At 39.2% G+C, this 23,522-nt stretch overlaps 1 protein-coding gene across 1 annotated transcript; it reads left to right on the forward strand.

The window, feature by feature from the left end:
* Nucleotides 1–451: 451 nt before the first annotated feature.
* On the forward strand, nt 452–22,603 carry CDC123 (cell division cycle 123). Its single transcript, XM_087934398.1, has 14 exons — nt 452–480; nt 2,374–2,475; nt 4,667–4,738; nt 6,775–6,835; nt 7,139–7,171; nt 9,175–9,270; nt 10,462–10,568; nt 13,291–13,339; nt 14,468–14,543; nt 16,772–16,894; nt 16,996–17,024; nt 17,573–17,701; nt 19,201–19,338; nt 22,385–22,603. The coding sequence occupies exons 2-14, from the start codon at nt 2,402–2,404 to the stop codon at nt 22,415–22,417; spliced, it is 1,020 nt and encodes a 339-aa protein (XP_087790524.1). The 5' UTR covers nt 452–480; nt 2,374–2,401; the 3' UTR covers nt 22,418–22,603.
* The last annotated feature ends 919 nt before the right edge of the window (nt 22,604–23,522 follow it).

Raw genomic sequence — 23,522 nt, forward strand, 5'->3', positions numbered from 1 at the left:
TTCTTTTTGGAAGCGCGAAGGAGGGTCCTAGAGATAGGAAATTTAGAGTCGCCCTCAAGTCTCTATGACTTATGGTCATTGTTACAAATTTTTAACTCAAATAAGGTACGTGTCGTGATCTAATATCAGCAAAGCTTTAAATGATATTCTGTTTCAGAACAAAAACAAAGCAATGGGTGTTTTTTAAAACTGAAATTCCGCCTGAGAAGTTTTGAATACGTATCTCTACATGACTGACCGAGAACCTCCTACACTCTTTATCACTGATTGGATGACAGATATGCCTGTCACTTACCAGCTCCAAAGAAAGCTAGTCTTCCGGCTTTCCCTGGAGGGCGGTGCTTAACGACGCAGGCTTTTTTATTAGTCGAAGGACAACGCCTTACCCAATAAGAAGAAGACGAAGCCGTGAAGTTCCGCCTGCCGCGCTCGTTGATTGGTCGGATCCTCCAGGAGCAGCTGGGACGATGGTGTAAGCAGGTAAAAGAAGGGAGCTGGAAAGGCGGGGGAGGAGGATACGTGTGAATGCACGCGCAGACACGTGTCTGTTGCAGAGCTAGTTGTTGTGGGCTGAGTGTGTCTGCTAGGTTTTCCAATTACATAAGTGAATAAGCACTTATAAGCATAAGTGATGGTGATACACACTCGAAGACACACACGCACACAAAGACACACATAATTGAATGTGTATGCATATATGTATATGTACATGTATATGTTTTCGTAGATTTTCACGGGTACAGGTATGTAGGTCTAGGTGTGTTCGGGTCTTTTCCCTTGTAAGATTAAGAGTATCTTGGCGACTTTTCGGCGAGGTCCCACTCGCCATCCTCAGGCTGGTGCTTTCTGCTTTGTGCCAGTGCAAGCACGAAGCCAAAAGCACCAGCCTGAGGATGGCAAGTGGGACCTCGCCGAAACGTCGCCAAGATACTCTTAATCTTACAAGGGAAAAGACCCGAACACACCTAGACCTATGTATATGTATATACATGTATATGCATATACATGTATATGTATATAGATACACACACACACACACACACACACACACACACACACACATACACATACACACATGCAAACACATAACACAGACAAGTACAGATACACAAGTGTGTATTTCCTTCCATTCATCACAATATGTGTGCCTCTGTGTGTATACATACACACACACACAAAACACGCAGGTATATATAATGTGTGTGTATACACATATACATACACATTTACACATGCACACACGCTGGTAGATGTGTGTGTGTGTATAGGTATAGATATATATACATGTGCACATACACACATATTGAGATGAATGGAAGGAAAAGAAGAGGAAGAGGAAGAAGAGGAGGAGAAAGAAGAAGAAGGAAAGAGGAAGAAGAAAAGCAGGGAAGAAGAAGAAAAAGAAAAGGCAAGGGAGAGGAAGAAGGGAATAGAATACCTTTATTGTCACTGTATTCATGAAATTTGAAAGCTACTCCAGCACAGTGCCCCAAACACCACATTACAATCACACTACAGAGTATTTAAAAATTCAAATAAGGAAGAAGAAGGGAAGCGGAAGAAGAAAAAGCAAGGAAGAAAAAAAAGAAAAAGGGAAGGGGAAGAAGAAGAAGAAGAAAAAGAAAGGGGAAGAGGAAGAAGAAGGGAAGAGGAAGAAGAAAAAGCAGGGAACAGGAAGAAAAAGGGAAGATGAAGAAGGACAAGGAAAATGGAAGAGGAAGAAGGAGAAAAAGAAAAAGCAGGAAAAGAAGAAGGGAAGAGGAAGAAGAAGAAAAAGGGAAGAAGAAGAAAAGAAGGGAGGGGGAAGAAGAATGGAAGAGGAAGAAGGAGGCAAAGAGGAGGAGGAGCAAGAGGGAAAGGAGAAGGTAGGGGAGACCAGTTGGTGGGTGGCTTCAACCTAGGGGCAGGGATTGCAAGGTGGGTCCAACCCCGGGATTGGGACAGGTCATTCTGTGCCTGTAGAACAGTGTTCACCAACTGTGGCCCCTCTATGACCTGCGGACTTCAACTCCCAGAATTCCTGAGCCAGCTGTTCCAGCGGTTCCCGCAAGCCAACATTGCCAGAATTCCTGACACTCAGAAGTGAAATAAACACTTTTTAGATCCAAACTGAAGGCTGAGGATATTTCCCCGGCTAGGGAAATAACATCTCAGCCCCCAAAAGCAACGCTGCTCAAACTCTTTGCGCTTCTTAAAACCTCTCCTTCCCGTAGATACCTGCAATACAGAGTAAAATATTTGGCATTCAGTAACAATATTAAAAGAAACTCCCATGTCTCCCTACTCAGTCTTCCTCACTTTTAATGAATGGGGTAAAAACGGTTGTCTGCACTTGTCTTCAAATGTTACGTTGTGTTGTTTCCTTTCACGCAGAGCTGACTGCTGTCTTTGGAATAGAAAGATGAAGAAAGAACAGATGCTCAACTGTCAGTTCTCTTCCTGGTATCCTCGTTTCAAGAAGCAGACGATCCGCAGGTACCCGAGACTAAATTTTACCTTGAATTAGATGGAAGGCTTGTCCCAAAGGTGCTTTTTCTAGAAGAGGCAGCTGGACTTTCCGGGTTTTTTTCTTTGAAGAGGTTTTGCTTTTCACCCAAGAAGCTTCCTCAGTTTGGAGTGAATAGTGGACGATAGAACTGAAGAAGCTTCTCAGATGAGAAGCGAAACATCTTCAAAGAAAAACAAAGTCCAGCTGCCTCTTGAAAAAGCACCTTTGGGACAACCATGACCTGGATGGCTGAGAATCTCCATAAATTTTTAGATAGAGGCTTATTTCTATAGAATTCTCTGCTGATACACCTTATTGGAAATTAGAGATTTCTAATAGTTCATATGTAAGGTTTCTATATGCAAGACAGAATCAGCCAGTCTTTAGATTTGTGCCTTTGTTCTTTTGTTTAAAAGTGATGCTTTTCAGAATTAAGCTAGGTGAAGCAGAATTAACTCCTTAATACAGATAGTCCTTGATTTATGGCTAAAATGGAGTGTATCCGTCAAAGTCGTAAGACACAATTTTGTACAGCAGTTATGAGAATATTATTGTAGTAAGGTTGGTGTCATGCCCCTGTCGGAATCTGATTCGGAGAGGGAGGCTGAGCAGCTGACAGTGAGTGGGAGTGTGGCTCTGTTGGATGTAGAAGGGGAAAGGCAAAGTCCGGCTGGGCAGAGCAGGGGTGAAGTAGAACAAGGGAGAGGGGGTTCAGAGGAAGACCCAGGCCCACCCCGTCTTCATCCTAGGGCACGCAGGGAGGAACGGAGAAAGGAGCAATGTGGGTTGCGTGGCTTATGGGGGAGAAAAGGGCCCTGATTCCCTTCATTAGCTGCAGCTGGGAACACAGTGTTTAAAAAGGAAAGCTGCGCACAGCAAGTTGTTGGGAGCAAATTGTGAATTTATCTGTTATTGTCGAGACTTATCTGGGTTCCTAGTGTCTTCCCAACTGTGTGTGTTTTGTTGGCCTTTCAAGTCTGCAATTTCTTCTCCTGCCCTGTACAGTTAATTACTTCAGCTTGGTTTGTTTGGATTTTTAGTTATAGTTTGTATGTACTTTGTTTTCGGACAGAATTTCCCCCACTTAAAGGCTGTTCTTGGGAGAGTTTTTTCTCCAGCCGAAGGTAACCTGGACATTGGGGGCAAAATTGGAGGTACTAAAGGGGCTCTTCTCGCTTAAGTGACTGTGTTGCCTTTGTGCCACGCCCCTTTTGGGTCGTAACAGTTTGTTAGGGGTGTGGTTTTGCTGGAAGCGGTTGCCGTTTTTGGGGGGAAATTGTCATAAAACTCAAGGTGTGATCACGGGATGTTGCAAATGTGGTCCAGAGACCAAAATTTATTGGACCTTTGAATCGGTGTCATTAAGTAGGCCCCAGGTCAGTCTGTCATAATTTGAACAGGCGCTAAGCAAGCAGTCATAAGTCAAGGATGACCTGGATGCACTTGGAGTCTTTAAATGTTTAAGAAAAGAAATGTTTAAAGAAAACATCAGCTGATGTTTAAAAAAAAGGAAAAAAAGAGTGAGAAACTTAAGATAACAGAATAACGGAGTTGTGAGCCACCTTGGAGGCCTTCTAGACCAATACCCTTTTTGGTGAGTGTTTTACATTTTGACACACTTTTATTGTTTGTTTTTCCTTCTCAGCATTTTGGTTTTGTTTTATTTTGGGGGATTGGAATGAGAATACAGTGAATAGAGTTCATCCTCGCCTTACGACCATAATAGAGCCAGAAATTTCTGTTGCTCAGCAAGGTGTTTCTTAAAGTGACCTTTTTAAGACCTTTCCTGCCACTGTCATTAAGTGAATCATGTGGTTGTTAAGCGAATCTAGCTTCCCCATCGGCTTTGCTGGCCAGAAGGTCGCAAAAGGGGATCACGTGACCCCAGGACGCAGCAACCATCGTAACTGTGAGTCAACTGCCAACCAGCCAAATTTTGATCACGTGGGAAGTCTGCAAACGTCGTAACTGTGAAAAACGCCCATATTTCAGTGCCATTCTAACTTTCGGAACGGTCCCTATACGAACCGTTGTAAGTTGAGGATTATCTGTATAACTGAACTGCCCTAGCAGCAGGCATTTGCATAAAGTGTACAAAACAAGTAGTTTCTTTTTTGTGTCTTCAGATTTATAAGCTCTCTAAAATTATTTAGTTTTAATCCTTTTTTCCCATTTTAGTGTCATCCTTCCAATCCCACAGAACGTCAAGGATTATTTGCTGGATGATGGAACCCTGGTCGTTTCTGGCAGGTAAGAAATTGTCCTTAAAAGATTAAGGTGTGTTTTAAAAAATAATGACATATGGGTTGCTGTGATTTTTCTAAATACAGCAGCTGCTTTTCCTCTCTTCAATGATTATTGTGCCTTTAATGACAGAATAAAAAAGAGTAAAAGTAAAAAAGAGTAAAACTGTATACAATTTTCTTCAGAGGCATTCAAATTTTGTGCCTCCAAAAATATCAAATTTTGTGTCTCCGTAAATCTTAAATTTTTTTCTCTAAAAAAATCTCAAATTTTATCACTCAAAAAATCTCAAATTTTGTGTCTCCATAAATCTCAAATGTTGTGCCTCATAAATCTCAAATCTTGTGTCTCAATAAATCTCAAATTTCATGTCCATAAAGCTCAAATTTTGTGTCTCGTAAATTTCAAATCTTGTGTCTCCATAAATCTCAAATTTTGTGTGTCTATAAATCTCAAATGTTGTATCTCCATAAATCTCAAATTTTGTGTCCATAAATCTCAAATTTTGTCTCTCCAAAAATCTCACATTTTGTCTCTCCAAAAATCTCACATTTTGTGTTTCATTAAATCTCTAAGGAAATGTAAGCTTGACTTAAGCCCATTAAAGTGCAATGATAAACACCACATATTTTTTTCAAACCTGGAATGCAAATTTGAATATGTACAAAGGTTTCAAAATATTTCAGTAAGTACAGGCAGTTCTTGACTTACGACAGTTCATTCAGTGACTATTCCAAGTTATAATGCACGGAAAAAATAATTTTATGACCAGTTTTCACACTTAACGAAATCACGTCACGTGATTTCCTTTTTGCAACCTTCCACAGGGAAGCCAGGTTCACTTAACGACAGTCTGACTAATTTCACAGCTACAGGGATTCACTTAATAGCTGTGATGGAAAAAGGTCGTAATATGGGACAAACTCACGTAACAAATGTTTCACTTAGCAACACATTTTGGACTTGATTGCGGTCGTAAGATGAGGAGTTACCTGTGCTTTTAAAACACCACCTTCTAAATGAGTCTTTCGGCAAAGCAACAATTTGGAGCGTTCCCCAAATCTTTGATCATCTTGCTAAGTGGGTTTTTTTTCCTACAATAACAATTTCCTGCAATTTCCTGCTTTTAACACGAACATTGTCATTTCCTAGTACAATTTGATTGCTTATTGTACCCATGACTATTATTAAGTGTTGTACCTGATGATTCTGGACACTTGATGAATGTCTCTTTTCTTTTATGTACACTAAGAGCATTTGCACCAGAGACAAATTCCTTGGGTGTCCAATCACACTTGGCCAATAAAGTATTCTATTCTATTCTATTCTATTCTATTCTATTCTATTCTATTCTATTCCTTCCCCCTATTCAGCAATATCCTTATATCCTTGTATTCTTACGATTTATATTGACTGTTTCCTAGTATGATTTGATTGTTGATTGTACCCTATGACTATCATTAAGTGTTGTATATTATGATTCTTGATTCTTAACAAATGTATCTTTTCTTTATGTATACTGAGAGTATTTGCAGCAAGACAAATTCCTTGCGGATCCAATCACACTTGGCCAATAAAGAATTCTATTCGTTTCTATTTCTATTTCTATTTCTATTCTTCTATTTTATTCTATCCTATTCTATTTCTATTCTATTCTTGTTTCTGTTTCTGTTTCTATTCTTCTATTCTATTTTATTCTATTCTATTTCTATTTCTATTCTATCCAATCACTAGGTGTTGTATCTTATGATTCTTGATGAATGTATTTCATTTTTTTTCTTATATACACCGAGAGCATTTTGCACCAAAAATAAATTCCTTGTGTGTCCAATCACATTTGGCCAAGAAAGTATTCTATTCTAATTGGAAAAATACTATTAAATTGACCAAAGCAGAATGATCTTTCATCTTGAGGTTTTCCCCCATGAGTGGTTTGCTTTTAAAGATGTTTTTCCCCAGCCTTAAATGTTATAAAAGGTTATCATAATAATCAGTTAAAACTTTGATCATCAAAAGGTTTCCTCTTCTGGTTTGCTTTTTAGAGAAGAGCCCCAAACCATAACCCAAGATGGAGGCGATGAGGAAGAGACAGAAGAAACTGTGGTTTGTAAAAAACGTGATACTGTAACTATTCTTTTTTTTTCTTGTGATGGGGAGGTTCATGCCAGGTGATGTTCCCATCAGGTAAGGGTCTTGTAATGGGTCAGGTGTGGGTCGCATCAAGTGAGACCTTCTTGGGTGAGAAACGAAATGTCTCTTCAAGAGAAAAAAAATAAAGAAAAATCCAGTTGCCCATAAACATTTGAACCTATTCACCATTATGTTTATTGGTTAGCCACAGTTAAACCACTATCAGTAGTTGCATCCCAATCAAAAATAACTCATTTCTGGTCTCTTTTTTTTCAGTGGTCTGATGATGAAAATACGGCAACCCTTACGGTAAGTCCCTCTGTATTCAATTATTTTTTGAATAGAGTAGAATAGAACATAGAGAACGGAACAGAATAGAATGTAAAATATGTAGGATAGGATAGGATAGGATAGGATAGGATAGGATAGGATAGGATAGGATAGGATAGGATAGAACAGGATAGAACAGGATAGAACAGGATAGAATAAGGAATGAAATGGAATAGAGAAAAAAGGAAGGAGAATGGAATGGAATGGAACAGAATGGAACAGAACAGAACAGAATATAGAAAATGAATAGAATAGAACAGAATGTAGAAAATGAATGGAATAGAACAGAACAGAACAGAACAGAACAGAACAGAACAGAACAGAATAGAATAGAATAGAATAGAATAGAATAGAATAGAATATAGAAAATGAATAGAATAGAATGTAGAATATAGAGAATAGAATAGAACACACTAGAATGTGGAATAGGAGTAGAAATAGAAATAAATAAAAATAGAATAGAATTTTTTATTGGCCATGTCTGATTGGACACACGAGGAATTTGTCTTCAGTGCATAAGCTCTCAGTAATGTGATAAATCATCATAGTCATTATAAAAACATTCATCATGAATCGTAAGATACAACACTTAGTGATAGTCTTAGGATACTAAATAAGCGATCCAATTCATACTAGGAAACTAAATAAAAAAATATGAATGGTAAAGATACAAGCAACGAGGCTATAGTCGTAAGTAGAAAGGAGGTAGGTAATAGGAAGGATGAGAAGAGTAGTAATAATACAGTAAATAGTTTGACAGTGTTGTGGCAATGAGTAGTTTAGCAGAGGGATGGCATGTGGGGAAAAAAACTGTCCTTGTGTCTAATTGCAAGAGATCTAAATTACCTAAGAAGTCTTGAGTTAAAGGACAGCAAATGCTAAACTAGTTTTTCTTGGGTTTTATCAGGCAATGAACTTTTTTCCTAAGTTAGAAATTAAAGCTGGCCTCCAAGTCATTCCTAAAGCAGACAAGTGTATTTCAAAGAAAATGTGAAGTAAACATCGGACATAGTGATCAAACTTGAGTAGTAGTGTGTTTTAAAACATTGCGAGAAATCCATTGCAACATCCAATGTCCATCATGGCTATTTAGCAATCAGGTTAATCTGTAGTACAGGGTTTGAAATGCACAGTCCTTGGTATCTCCTTGAGCTTGGTGGTTTCCTTGCAGACATTTCATGATCCAACTAGGTAACATCATCAGTGCTGATGTTGTTATGTAGTTTTGATAATGAAACGTCTGCAAGAAAACCGCCAAACTCAGGGAGCCTCAAGGACCCTTCAGTCAGATTAATTGCACATTAGTTCTGCTAAACTTCTAAATATCCAGAAATAATTGGTTTAAAAATAGAACTTAAGCCTGAAATGTTCTTATTAGGGATAATCAGAGGTGAATAGAAGAAAGACATTGAATATATAATAATACATATACTGACAGCAGCTAGAATAACATATGCCCAAAAATAGAAATTAGAGAGTAGTCCCACAGATAATATAATTATAAAGAAAATTATGGATTGTGCAGAAATGAATAAACTTATAATGGAATTGCAGGAGAAGGAAGAATACTATACTGTCTGGGGAAAATGGTATGTTTGGTTAGATAACAGGAACAAAAGACAATACAAAATGTAAATGATGTGTGTGTGTGTGTGTGTGTGTATGTGTGTGTGTAAATATAAATGGAAAAATTGATGCCACAACTTACTGCAAAAATTGTATATTGATTTGTTTTTAAAAGTGTAAAAATTCAATAAAAAGTATTTTTAAAAAAATCCAGATTTTTCAAATCCAAGTATTGCAAATATTTTGAGGAAGTTTGTTGAGATCCTAATTTGTTTAAAGTATCCATGCTGAGTTTGTTCTGTTTTTGTAAACATTTGGCTTTCATGCAACCAGTGCAATACAGCATTGTTTCTCCTGGAATACTGTTCGCGTTAGTTTTTGTTTCTAGAAACAGTTTGTCTTTTGTGGTCTTCCAGGCACCAGAATTTCCTGAATTTTCCCTTAAAGTTGAAGAGGCCATCCATTCCTTGGGAGGCAGTGTTTTCCCGAAGCTTAATTGGAGCGCTCCAAGGGTAATTTGAATTGAATTTAAGGGCAAATTTACAATTCCCGGAAACGTTTCCCTGCAAATTATAATTTCATTTTATGACTTTCTTGTTTTTTTTTTTTCCTTGAAAAGTTTCACTTCTCGTCCAAGAAGCTTTTCCAGTTCTGACTTTTGGGATGAAGTTCAGCTTTGTGACTTCAAGCATCCCAGGGCCTTTTTTTAAAAAAAGAACGTTATTTCATTTAATCTGCAGTTTTAATCTGCAGTTTTATTTTCTCGTGTCTTTGAGAATTGAGGGAGACAGAATCAAATATCGCATTGCAAGTTCTATTCAGATTCTCAGTCAAGATTTATTCAGCCCTTGAAAAGAAAAACCTACCAAAGCTGTCCCTATTATTATATTAATTTTTGTGAGGATGATAGCGTCTCCAACATGAGACTTCATTTTTAGATGGTAACAGATAGTCTTTGATTTATGACCAAGTCAATGGGGAGGCCAGATTCACTTAACAACTGTGTGACTCACTTAACAACTTCATGGATTCACTTAGCCATGCTGGCACAAGAAAGGTGGAGAAATGGGGCAAAACTCACTTAGCAACAAAAGTTTTGGGCTCAATTGTGGTCGTAAGTCAAGGACCATCTGTATTTAAGCATCTTTGAGAAGATGCATCTCAACTGTTCAGGAAGGTTCCTTGGAGAAGAAAGGTTCTGAATTTTGAAGCAGACATTTTCAGTTTTAAGTTTTGAATTCTGAAGCATTTTTAAGTTCTGAATTTTGAAGCAAACTTTTTAAGTTTTAAGTTCTGAATTTTGAAGCAGACATTTTCAGTTTTAAGTTCTGAATTTTGAAGCACACATTTTAAGTTTCTGTTCTGAATTTGGAAACAGACATTTGAAGTTTTAGGCCTTTCCTTTGCAAAAGTTCTCCCTCTGACCAACATTAAAAGAAACGGAATTTAGATGGATAATGCAGCAAGGGTTCTATAAATTGTGTGGTTTAAAAGGACCCCGCTGTGCTAATCTGCTAAAATCCCAATTTACCCTACAAACCAGCATAAATCAACTTGAACAAAGCCTTGTACATTTTCAGCGGGGTGTTAAACAGATTTAGGGGAAAGTTTAAAAGTTTAGCTTCTGCAACCTCCTGAATGAGTTATTGTCATGCAGAACAGAGACTTCTGAAGAAATTGGACAATTAATCTGTTTTCTTTAGGACGCCTACTGGATCGCCATGAATAATTCCCTGAAATGCAACAGCCTCAGTGATATTTTCCTGCTTTTGAAAAGTTCGGATTTCATCACTCGTGACTTCACTCAGCCGTAAGTTTCGTCACAAAGGATCTGCCCTTTTTTGAACAGGGAGATTAAAAAAAAAACCTCCCACTATATTGTTTGCTTCCTTTTCTTCCCTTGTGTCTCTCCTGGAGACCAAAACATATGAAGAACAGCTGCAGGATTTGGGTTTGGCCAGTCTAGAGAAAAGGACTAGGGAAAGGTTAAAGGTTCCCCTCCTCGCACATCCATGCTATTCATTTCTGGCTCTAGGGGGCGCTGCTCATCTCCATTACGAAGCCGAAGAAGAGCCAGCACTGTCCGAAGAGGTCTCCATGGTCATGTGGCCAGCAGGACTAAATGCCTGCGAAGGCACACAGAACGCTGTTCCCTTCCCACTAAAGGGGTCCCTATTTTCCTACTTGCATTTTTTTACCTGCTTTCAAACTGCTAGGTTGGAGAAGCTGCTGGGACCAGTAACGGGAGCTCACTCCGTGACACAGCGCTGGAGATTTGAACTGCCAAACTGATCGACAAGCTCAGCGTCTTAGTTAGGGGGGACATAATAGCAGTATTCCAATATTTGAGGAAGGGGTCATCTTATTTTACAAAGCACCTGAAGGCCACACAAGAAATAATGGATGGAAACTAATCAAGGAGAGAAGCAAATAACAGATAACAGACAGAGTTAGAAGGGACCTTGTAGGTCATCTAATCCAATCCCACATCCAAGCAGGCAACCTGACACCATTTCTGACAGATGGCAGTCCAGTCTCTTCTTGAAAACCTCCAGTGATGAAGTTCCCACAACTTCTGAGGCCAACTTCTGTTCCATGGATTGTTTGTTCTCACTGTCAGAAAATTTCTCCTTATTTCCAGGTTGAATCTCTCAGTTGCCATCCATTATTCCTTGTCTGGCCTACATGTGCTGTAGAGTAGAGTAGAGTAGAGTAGAGTAGAATAGAATAGAATAGAATAGAATAGAATAGAATAGAATAGAATAGAATAGAATAGAATAGAATAGAATAGAATAGAATAGAATAGAATTCTTTTATTGGCCAATGTGATTGGACACACAAGGAATTTGTCTTGGTGCAAATGCTCTCAGTGTACATAATAGAAAAGATGCATTCATCAAGAGTCAAGAATCATCAGGTCCAACACTTAATGATAGTCATAGGGTACAATAAGCAATCAGCAAATTTATTTAGAAAATAGCTTGACCCCTTGTCCTCTCTGTGGAGGGGGCTGTCCTCAGCCCCTCAGATATCAGAAGACTGCTATCCTGTCTCCCCTGGTCCTTCTCTTCACTAGACTAGCCAGGCTCAGTTCCTGCAACCGTTCTTCGTATGTTTTAGCCTCCAGTCCCCTCATCATCCTGGTTGCTCTTCTCTGCACTTTTTCTAGAGTCTCAACATCTTTTTATAGTGTGGTGACCAAAACTGGATGCAGGACTCTTGGAAGCAACCTGGAATTGGGGAGAAACTTCTTAACAGTGAGAAAAGTTAACCGGTAGAACAACTTGCCACCGGAAGTTGTGGGTGCTTCCGTCACTAGAGGCTTTTAAGAAGAGACTGGACAGTCACTTGTCTCAAATGGTATAGGGTCTCCTGCTTGAGCAGGGTTGGAGTAGAAGCGGGGGGGGGGGCAATTTATTTTCCGAAGCCCCAGAGGGCAGGATGAGACACGGGTTTGGCCAGTCTAGAGAAAAGAAGGACCAAGGTCGACATGATAGCAGAGTTCCAATATTTGAGAGACTGCCATAAGCAAGAGAGCGGGTCTGCCTATTTTCCAAAGCACCCGAGGGCAGGACAAGAAACAATGGTTGGAAACTCATCCAGGAGAGAAGCAACCTGGAATTAAGGAGAAACTTCCTAACAGTGAGGACAATTAACCAGTGTAACTGCTTGCCTCCAGAAGTTGTGGGTGCTTCATCACTTTCTCGGGATGTGTTTGACCCCCTCTCGGGCTCAGCCTGGTCATCTCCTATATATGGGTTCCTTTACAAAAGTGTTGCCTGGGTTTGGGGTTTTTTTGAGCAATTTCTATGCCTCAGGGATGCACCTCAGCAAATGGGCCTTTGTAGAGAAAGCTCTTATGCATCCAGATTTAATTTTTAATTTCCACGTGGTAATAGTCCTACTTTGTCCCCCTTTATTATTTAAAGATCCATTCCAGGTCCCCATGAAGGTACCTGGTCAGAATCTGAAATAAAGAGACATCCTGACTCAGTCCATGGGTTTCGGTATTGATTAAGTGCTGACAACCCCCCTGGAAGTGAAAATGATAATTGTTAATTGGGCATAAGGAAGGAAAGTGCTGAACAGGTGAAAATTGGCTTCATTCTTTATTTAGTTGCTCAAACAGGTTTATAGATTAAAAGGAGGGAAGGAAAACCCAACAGAGACTGTTCAGCTGCAGGGTAAAAAAATCACTCATTTAACAGCACCAATCAAATACGATGGAAATGGAAAAAAGGGAGAGATTATACTCCTACAATAGGAGGAAGAGGAGGAGGATTGTGGGGTCCTTGGTGCTCCCTGAGCTTGGTTGTTTTCTTGCAGACGTTTCATTACACAACTAGGTAACAACATCAGTGCTGGAAGGAGGGGTGGGGTTTGCTCTCATCAATTGATTTGTTTCCTTGTTTATTAGCACTGTTAACAAGTGGTGAGTGTGACACCGGGAAGCCTGTCACAATCAGTGGCTCATATTTGTGGCTGTTAAAGACATAGTCGCAAATCTATCACATGCATTTCTTCCTCTCTAGGTTTATCCATTGCAACGATGATTCCCCTGACCCTTCGTTGAATTATGAAGTAAGCACGACAGCTACTCGTCCTAGGGTAGCATTTTGAATCTACCCCAAAAGTTTTCCTCCCACACCAGGAGAAAAATAAATTAAATGCATGCAAATCTGTTTAGTTGAGAGAGAGAATAGCTATAACAGCTAGAGGGATGGATAGATAGATACGACAGATATTTAAAAGATAATTAATATTTAATAAATTTAATAGATATAGAGATAATAGAGAGGTATGAGAGAGAGAGAAATAGAGGTAGAGAGATTAGATGATAGAGATAGATAGATAGATAGATAGATAGATAGATAGATAGATAGATAGATAGATAGATAGATAGATAGATAGATAGAAAGATAGATAGATAGATAGATGATTAGATATATAGAGGTAGATTAGATAGATGATAGAGATGCGAGGTAAATAGAGAGATATAGAGAGATAGATTAGATAGACGATAGATGAGAGGAAGATATAAACTGATGATTAGATAAAGAGAGATAGATATGAATAGATATAAGAAAGATAGACTGATGAATAGAGAGAGAGAGAGATTAGATGGATAGATATATAGATATGTAGAGATAAATCATAGATGATAGAAGAAAGATGAATATAGATGATAGATATAGACTGATGAATAGATTAGATAAAGAGAGACATGAATAGATATAAAGATAGACAGATAGGAGATAGATAGATAGATAGATAGATAGATAGATAGATAGATAGATAGATAGGACAGAGAGAGATAGAATGAGGGATATAAAAATTGGAAACTGCCCATCTCACAGTAATTATTGTAGTTGGTTGATATTATTGTTATTGGATTTGTTTTTCTCACAGTTTTACCCTTATTTAAGTATAATAGGATTGTGAACCTCTCGGAGTCAAAACTAGATTAGACCAGCCTATAAGCCGAGTAAAATAAATAAATAAAAAGTTAAATGCATTCCACAATTCATATCTTTTGCATGGTGCCTTCATTCCACGTGTGACTTTATCATGGCTTGTTTCAGCTGCTTAAGATTATGAGTTCTTACATTCTTAACAGAGCTTCTTAATTATCCCTTAAAATGAAAGTGGGTTTTTTTGTGCGTGTGTGTGTGCCAGTTAATCAGAATTCCCCCCCACCTCTTTCCTTAGCTTGTCCTCCGAAAATGGTGTGAATTGATTCCTGGGGCAGAGTTTAGGTGCTTTGTGAAGGAAAACAAACTTATCGGTGAGTTTATCAGTTATTTAAAGCTCATTTTTCCTCAGCTGTGTCTAAAGCTTTTCTAAATATTTTTTATCTCTCCTGCATTTCATCTGTAAGACCATGTACAAAAGTTTGGCTATAATTCTTGTTGTCTTGATAATAACTCACAATCATTTCTGTACAGTGTTTCCCATAATTCTCCAAGTAGCTCTGTTTGTGTGAATACACAATAATGTGTATATAATGTCTCAATAATGTGAATTACCATCCTCATTAGATTTTAATATTTATGCATTGCCTGAGGACTTAATAACATGTTCCTTTCTACATTTTTTTTTGTTTTAAGCTACAAGTTGCCTGTTCTTTTGGTTCATGGCACAATTGTTAATGCAGCTTTGAAATCCGGAGTTCGCAGGGTTTCTGTTGGCATCACATAAAGAAATTTAGTTTTCTTAACATTATTGGATCTTGTTAAGAAACCTCTGGCATATCTGTAGAGCCTGCCCACGGAAACTGCTAACATATAGAGGTTTCCGTTCTAAAATATGGTTATCAAGATTTCAAACAGGGAAAACGAAATCTCAAAATGTTTTCTACCCAGATGTACCTACCATGCTAATCCTTAATTTGGCTTATTTATTTATTTAGCATATGCCTTATAACACATGGACAGCCGCAGTAAAGATGTATGAAAAGAGCACATCATAATACGATACACATAAGAGGGAGGTGTGTGTTCAATTTTGCAAAAGGGATTTTCAAAAAGAATTTTGCAAAAGGGATTTGCAAAAGAAATTCATGAAGTTAAATATTAAGTTCTTTCACCCCATGTTATGACCTTTCTCTCCCCCTGGTTGTTAAGTCACTACAGTTGTTAAGTTAGAGACACCATTGTTAAGTGAATCACTACAGGTGTTAAGTTAGCAACACGGCTGTTAAGTGAATCCGTCTTACCCGTTGACTTTGCTCGTCAGAAGGTCACAAAAGGGGATCACGTGATCCCCGGGGACACCGCAACCATCGTAAATGTGAGAGTCGGTTGCCAACTCTCTGAATTTTGATCACACAACTGTGGGAATGCTGCAATGGTTATAAATGTGAAAAACAGCCCTAAGCAGGGGTGGGATTCTACTGGTTCAGACCAGTTCTACAGAACTGGTTGTTATGATTCTGTGCAGTTCAGAGAAGCAGGAAATCATGCCCCTGGCTGGCCCGCCCTCTCTGCCCTCCCCTCCCTGCGTCCTCCCTCATCCAGTCATTCCTTAAGGTATTTATTTCTTTTTCTCCTCCCGACGATCAGCTGTGCCAAGATCCCCCTCGGTGTCTTACTGCTTGCCAGGAGGCTTCCCTGCAGCCCAGAAGGCAAAAAGGGGCTGAGGGAACTGTGCCGCCCCCCCTCCATGTTTTTTGGCTTCCTGGGCTCCAGGGAAACATTCTGGGAAAACAAATGCCCCCCCCCAGGCACCCCCAAACAAATGGGCCCTGAGGCCCTGGAGGCCCCAAAATGAAGCATGGAGGGGGGTGCTGCAAAAACAAAAGAGGCCACACCCACCCAGCTGCATGGCCACGCCCACCTGGCCACGCCCACAGAACCGGTTCTTAGAAAATGTGAGTCCCACCCCTGGTCCTAAGTCATTTTTTTCAGCGCCGTTGTAACTTCGGTCGCTAAATGAACGATTGTAAGTTGAAGACTACCTGTATTTTTGTAATTGGAAGAAGTCTACTCTTCCTTCATTTGGCTATTTTTCCCTTTTGGAGGTTGTGTTTAGCACAACGCATGGGTTCAGTAATCAGAAATACCATCAGTTACAATTCTGTAAGAGAATACAATAGAATAGAATACTTTGTTGGCCAAGTGTGGTTGGACACACAAGAAATTTGTCTTTGGTGCAAATGCTCTCAGTGTACTTAAAGGAAAAGATACATTCATCAAGAGTCAAGAATCATCAGGTGCAACACTTAATAATAGTCAGAGGGTACAATAAGCAATCAAATCATAGTAGGAAACAGTCAATATAGATCGTAAGGATACAAGTGACAGAGCAACAGAGGAAATGTTTGGCACCTTCCGAATGTAACTAATTAGAATAAATAAGATCTAAGCAGGTTCAAGGTTTTGTTTTTTGTTTTAATTCATCAACAACAGCCCGGTATCGCTGGGACTCATATTCTACCACTGTGCTTTAATTCCAAGGAAGTCTTGCAGTAGCAAGATTAATAAAAAATTATAATGAAGATAATTTGTCTTCCAGGCATATCTCAGCGAGACTACACTCAGTACTACGAACATATCTCCAAACAGAAAGAAGAGATTTGTAGATGCATACAGGACTTTTTCACGAAGCACATACAGTATAAGTTTTTGGATGAGGATTGTGAGTACCCTTTTAATTTGAATAAGATGCTGGTATTTTCTAACAATTACAAGTATACTTACTTTTCCTACTTTCTGCTTTTTTCCCCCCTTCCTTTTTAGTTGTATTTGATGTCTACAGGGACAGTATGGTAAGTGAGCTTTCTCTTCTACATCCGTGCTAATGATTGGGAAGGTATACAATTGAGACCCCGATTCTCTCCCAAGAGATTGGCAGCATCTAGGCAACCTGGTCTGATCTTCAAAACACTGAATTGGTCACTAACTGGAGGAGAGAAAAAAGTCAGGTAGCCCAAAAACATATCTCAAAAGAAATCCATATTACAGAGGGAATAAGGAATGGCCTTGAAGGCAGGAGGAAGAGGGGTTACTAAGGCAGTGATCAGATAAGCAGGGCTTGTACCCAGACAAATGAAGCAACTTTGAGAAAACATCTAAGACAAACCTCACGAGTTCACAGTGAAGATAAAGTGAGAAGGAATCCTGTTTGGATTATCTAGATTCTTTCCCAATAGTAGTAATCCAGATTTATGTGGAATTGGTGTCTTAACGCTCAGAACCATTGAAACAAAAACATAACTGATCTGAAAAGGAAAAGAAGGATTGTGTTGTTTGTATTTTATTTTATGCTGTCCACATATGGATAGTTAACATTTTGACTCTTGCCATCCTCCTTCAGGGCAGAGTTTGGCTCATTGATTTTAATCCATTCGGGGAAGTGACGGACTCTCTGCTGTTTACATGGGAAGAAATCAGGTCTGGAAACAGTTTGAAAAATGACCAAACTGAAGGAGCAGCGATGGAAGAGGTAAGAGAACAGAACAGGTGGATTTAAAACAAAATACAGGACAAATCTATATACAGGAGTAACTGTAATTAAATCAGGTTTCCTGATTTTGATAGGCATTTGACATTTTCCTTTTTTAAAAAATTTTTAAAACTTCCCAGAATTACTGTGTGGCAAGAATAAATAAATAAGGAAGTAATTAAATAAGGAAGTAAATAAGAAAGTCACTAAGTAAGAAAGTTAAGTAAGTTAGAAGGTAAGTAAGTAAAGTAAGTAACTAAGTAAATAACTTAGAAAGTAAGTAAAGTAAGAAAGTAAAGTAAGTAAGAAAGTAACTAAGTAAGAAAGTAAAGTCAGTAATTAAGTAAGAAAGTAAGTAACTAAGTAAGAAAGTAACTAAGAACGTAAAGTCAATAAATAATTAAGTAAGAAAGTAAAGTAAGAAAGTAACAAAATAAATAACTAACAAAGTAAGTAAATAAATATACATACATGTATTCAAACATACATACATGCATACCCATTGCTGCAATTTTGCCTTGTTGGAAATGAATGTTAGCTATAAAAATGATGGAAAGTTCATGGGCCGTAAGAATTTTGGCTTGTGAGCCGCAATGAATAGAATAGTTTATTAATGGTTTTGTCTTGGGACGTTACCAAAAAGGGAGTTAGCTGGGGAATTCTGGGAGTTGGAGTTTGCATCTTAAGTTTGCTGCGATTGAGAAATCCTGGTGCAGGCCCTCATGCTCTGTCCATTCACTTCTGGGAATCTCCTTTCTCCAACTTGCAAACAAGCCATGATTAATGGGTGTGGAGGAGGTTGCTCTAAGATTGGTGGACTGCCTGCTCCCTGAGTGGTTCTCATGGCCAGAGGTCTCCTAGAAAATTCTGGTCTTGACCCGTGTTTTGGAAGAATTCCCATCTTCCCTCCCCCAGCTTATGAAATCACTATTCGATATTTTGAAGTTGTTCACTATTTGTATATAAGAGAATAACAGAGCTGGAAGGGAGCTTGGAGGTCTTCTAGTCCAACCTCCTTGCTCAGGAAGGAGACCCTATACCATTTCAGAAAAATGGCTGTCCAATCTCTTTTTAAAATCCTCCAGTGATGGAGCACCCACAACTTCTGAAGGGAAGCCATTCCACTGATTCATTATTCTCACTGTCAGGAGATTCCTCCTTAGTTCCAGGTTGCTTCTCTCCTTGGTTAGTTTTCATCCATTGCTTCGTGTCCTGCCTTCTGGTGCTTTGGAGAATAGCTTGACTCCCTCTTCTTTATGGCAGAGATATTGGAACCCTGCTATCATGTCAATATTCCAATATCTGAAGGGCTGCCCCAAAGGAGAGGAAGTCAACTTATTCTCCAAAGCACCAGAAGACAAGGCAAGAAACAATGGGTGGAAACTAAGAGAAATTGTGATATATTAGACTGCATTGATTCATTAATTAGTACATAAAATTTTTTGCAAGGAAATAATTGAGTCAATCTTTCTCAATTTTGCTCTTCTCTTCCAAATTAGGAGTCTCTGTCATTCCGTTGCACGAACAGCAACCTCACAGTCCAGCCAAGTCCGTATCTGAGCTACAGATTACCCAAAGATTTCGTAGATCTCTCCACAGGAGAAGATGTCCACAAATTAATTGATTTGCTCAAGCTGGTAAGCCGATTTGGAGAAGGTTGTCTTTTGACATGATCTCTTGGGATATGAAAAGTCAGCGAGCTAGGAATTCTTGTAGCTTGAAACCCTCCTTCGCAAAACATTGATGTAGGCCCTCATGCTACGTCCACTAGTTTTTTCCTTCCCAAATTCTGGATAATTCAGTGAAATATATAAAAAGGTTATCTTAAAAAGCATTACAATCGGAGGCCACTTTCACAACAACAATTCATTCACTCCCCTTGTCTGTATTCCAATGTTTCTCAACCTTGGCAACTTTTAGATTTGTGGACTTCAACTCCCAGAATTCCCCAGTCTGTTTGTCTGGACTTCCACTCCCAGAATTCCCCCATCAGCTTGCATGGACTTCAATTCCCAGAATTCCCCAGTCAGCTTATCTGGACTTCAACTTCCAGAATTCCCCTGTCAGCTTGCATGGACTTCAATTCCCAGAATTCCCCTGTCAGTTTGTGTGGACTTCAATTCCCAGAATTCCTCAGTCAGTTCGTCTGGACTTCAACTCCCAGAATTCCCCAGTCTGTTTGTCTGGACTTCAACTCCCAGAATTCCCCAATCAGTTTGTCTGGACTTCAACTCCCAGAATTCCTCAGTCAGTTTGTCTGGACTTCAACTCCCATCATACTGGCTGGGGAATTCTGGGAATTGAAGTCCACACAATTTAAAGCTGCCACAGTTGAGAAATACTAATATAATTTATCAGATTTGTACTTTGTGGTGGAAATAGATATATATCAGTTTCCTTGCAAGTTCCTGTCACAATCTAAACGTTTCTAACTTGGCATTTTAGGAAAAATATATTCAAATCTCTTGATTATCTTTAAGGTCAGTTGAATAATTTTTCTGGGGAATAACTTACCTTTCAAACGGTTGCAAAATTTATGTTTTTGGATGCATCTGAGAGAGAAAGTAGGGGCGGATATGCACACCTTTTCACAAATCATTTTCAGCTCTCCGAAATATAGTATCTGTAGTTCTATCCCTCTAATAAGTTGGAAACTAATTTGCAGAAAATCAAGTGTAGTAGAAAACCACAAAGTTTTCCCTCAGTCTGTTGAGTGATTTTCTTAAGCTGTTTGGCTTTTACCAACAGCTAAGGGGAGGCTTGGAACTGGCCAAGATTGAAATCTCAGTGGAAAAAAGATTTTATGGAGCCCTTTTATGTTGTTGAAGTCCATGATGAATGGTCTGAAACCTTAAACAAATCCAATCTCATGCATTGCAGTGAAGGAACATCCATTGCTTGTGGTCACACAAAGTGACTTGTGTATTTATACAGCCCCAGTTCTGATCAAAGGACAGCAAAAGCTTAGGCATTCTGCAAACAACCTCTGGAGGGTAGAACTAAATATTTAGCCTATAGATATTTTAACTTAAAACATGAAGAGGTGGCCTGGGGTGTTATCCATGTAAGCTGCAAACTTCCCTACTGGGGCTTTTTAAGGATGGATGAAAGAACCGTAGCAAGAAAATTACCAATTCTTTCTAGTATAGAAATTGTTCCTTTACGAAAATTGATCGGTCATCCTGTGGTCTCTACAATGTTAGGAGCTGAAAGTGGGAGTTGATTAGTTTACCTCTTTATGGTATTTTGTTTGTGTTGTGCACAGGTTTTGTATAATTTTTTAACCTTTTTTAACATTGGAAACCTCCCAGCGATAAGATGGACAGCCAGTAAATTTAATCTATATACATAAAAGCGAAATGCCCTTCACCCATTATCACAAAATCTTCCAGAACTGTAAAGCCTACAAACTTGAAATTTGGCATTTATGCTCCTCTTGGCTTCTAGGGGCTCACTAAGAAAGGATTTTTCAAAATAACCATCAGAGCATTAAGTATTTCCTATATTATTATTATTAACACGCTCTGATGCTAAGGAGTTCTATTCCCCCTCACCATCTGAAAAAAAGAAATCTCTTCCAAACGCAAAACACAAGCAGAGGAGAGGAGTTTCAGTTTCAGTTTTAATTTTACAGCACCAAGCAGCATTAGTACAAAACAGTTGAGCTAAGCCATGCCCAGGCTCCTTGCTGTCTCCTTGCTCACACAGCAAATACTATTTCACTTTCCAAACAGCCCTCAACTCTCTGACACACTGACAAGACACTAGCCAGATGAATACTGATGGATGCTGGTAGGCAGAGGCAGAATTCCCCACCCTTATTTCCCTCCCCCAAAACTAAACCCGACCACATAGTTTCATAGCGAAGCAGAGGTATCGACCTTGTAAAATAATAAACGATGCCTTGTGGTCCATCAATATGGCTTGATCAAAAATATCATTTGATTTCTAACTGTCATTTTGGTTATTGATTCTTAATTTTACTATCGGTTTGTTTATCGCTTTTTTTCCCCTAGATGTCTCCACAAATCCGTTATAATTTCTCAGTCTGTGCAAAGCTGTTAGGATGGTTCAGAAAATGGGGTTAAGAGAAGGGAGGTTCAGGTCTGTCCCTTGACTGTTTTAGGAGAGTCATGTACCCTCAGTCCAACCCCTTCGTGTGGTGGTGGTGGTTATTTATTATTTTTTTGCTTTATTAATTTATGTCTCAACTTTGTTATTTTTATAAGCAACTCATGGCTGTAAATATATACATAATGCTCCTTCCTAGTCTTGTTTTCCCCACAACAACAACTTTGGGTGGGTTCAGCTAAGAGAGAGACTGCTGTCATGGCTAAGGCGGGACTAGAACTCATAGTCTCCTGGTGATTGGCCAAAGTCATCCATTCATGCCTAAGGTTGGACTAGAACTCCCAATCTCTTGAAGATTGGCCCAAAGTCACCCAGTTGGCTTTCATGGCTAAGGCGGGACTAGAACTCACAGTCTCCTGGTGATTGGCCCAAAGTCACCCAGATGGCTTTCATGTCAAAGTGGAACTAGAACCCACTACTTCTAGTTACTAGCCTGGTGCCTTCCATATCCCCTGGAGTAAAACTGACATAACAAAATAGTATGCTTTTTATGAATAAATCCATAAAATACCCACTCCAAATTTTTGTCTGTTTGTTTGTTTTTTAAACCAGAAAAGAAACCAGCCAGAGGATGATGAAGCATGAAGATCACAGGATAAAATGAAAAAAACACACACAAGAAAAACCAGAAAGGAGGCCACCTAGAAAAATAGCATTTTAACCGTAACAGTTCTGAGTTAAGAACTTCTTTCGTCACAAAGGAAAGGGGATGCTAAACATGGTGTAATCCTTTTAGCGGAATAAAGATGTTTTCACCTCATTAGACAAAAATGGCTTGGGAGATACAGATCACCTGCTTATATCTCCAGGACTCCGTTCTCTCACACTAAATCTGTATATTTCGCTTCTAAGTGTTTGGTTTGGGGTTTGTTTCAGGTTTCCCATTTATAGCGGGGTTGATAATATTTTGTCTTTTAAAGAGGATGTAATGTCAGCCGAAGAGAAAAGATTGTGCGTAAAATGGGAACCACTACCAGGCCTCAGGATAGAATTTAGTAATAGTTGGATACTATGTGGGGCCTGGCCAAAAGGCTTGGGAAAATCTTGACTTTTTTCAAGACAATGGATGACTGCAGTAGAAAATGAAGAAATAGAATAATTGCTTTGGAAGGTACCTTGGAGGTCTTCTAGTCTAACCCCTTGCTTAGCAGGAAACCCTATAGCATTTCAGACAAATGGTTATCCAATCTCTTCTTAGAAACTTCCAGTGTTGGGCCATTCACAACTTCTCGAGGCAAGTTGTTCCACTGATTAATTGTTCTAACTGTTAGGAAATTCCTCCTTAGTTCTAGGTTGCTTCTCTCCTTGATTAATTTCCATCCTTTTTTTTTTTTTCAGAGTTAGAAGGGACCTTGGAGGTCTTCTAGTCCAACCCCCTGCTTAGGCAGGAAACCCTATAGTCGTGATGGTGAACCTATGGCACAGGAGCTCCAGGCAAACTTACCTCACTGCGCATGCATACACCTCCCAGCTGATTTTCTGGCCTTTTTCGGCCTACCAGAGGCTTGAGGAAAGCCTCTACAGCCTTTGCAGGCCAAGAAATAGGCCCATTTCATCACTTCCCGTATTTCCAGAAATACCAGAAATGATGAAATGGGCCCATTTTTTGGCCTGCAGAGGCTTCCCTCAAGGCTCTGGCAGGGCGAAAAAGGCCTGAAACAGGCTGAAAATCAGCTGGGAAGTGCAGTGC

This window comes from Pseudonaja textilis, chromosome 5, assembly GCF_049901715.1.
Source record: "Pseudonaja textilis isolate UNSWEBS1 chromosome 5, rPseTex1.2, whole genome shotgun sequence".
Classification (NCBI taxonomy): domain Eukaryota; kingdom Metazoa; phylum Chordata; class Lepidosauria; order Squamata; family Elapidae; genus Pseudonaja; species Pseudonaja textilis.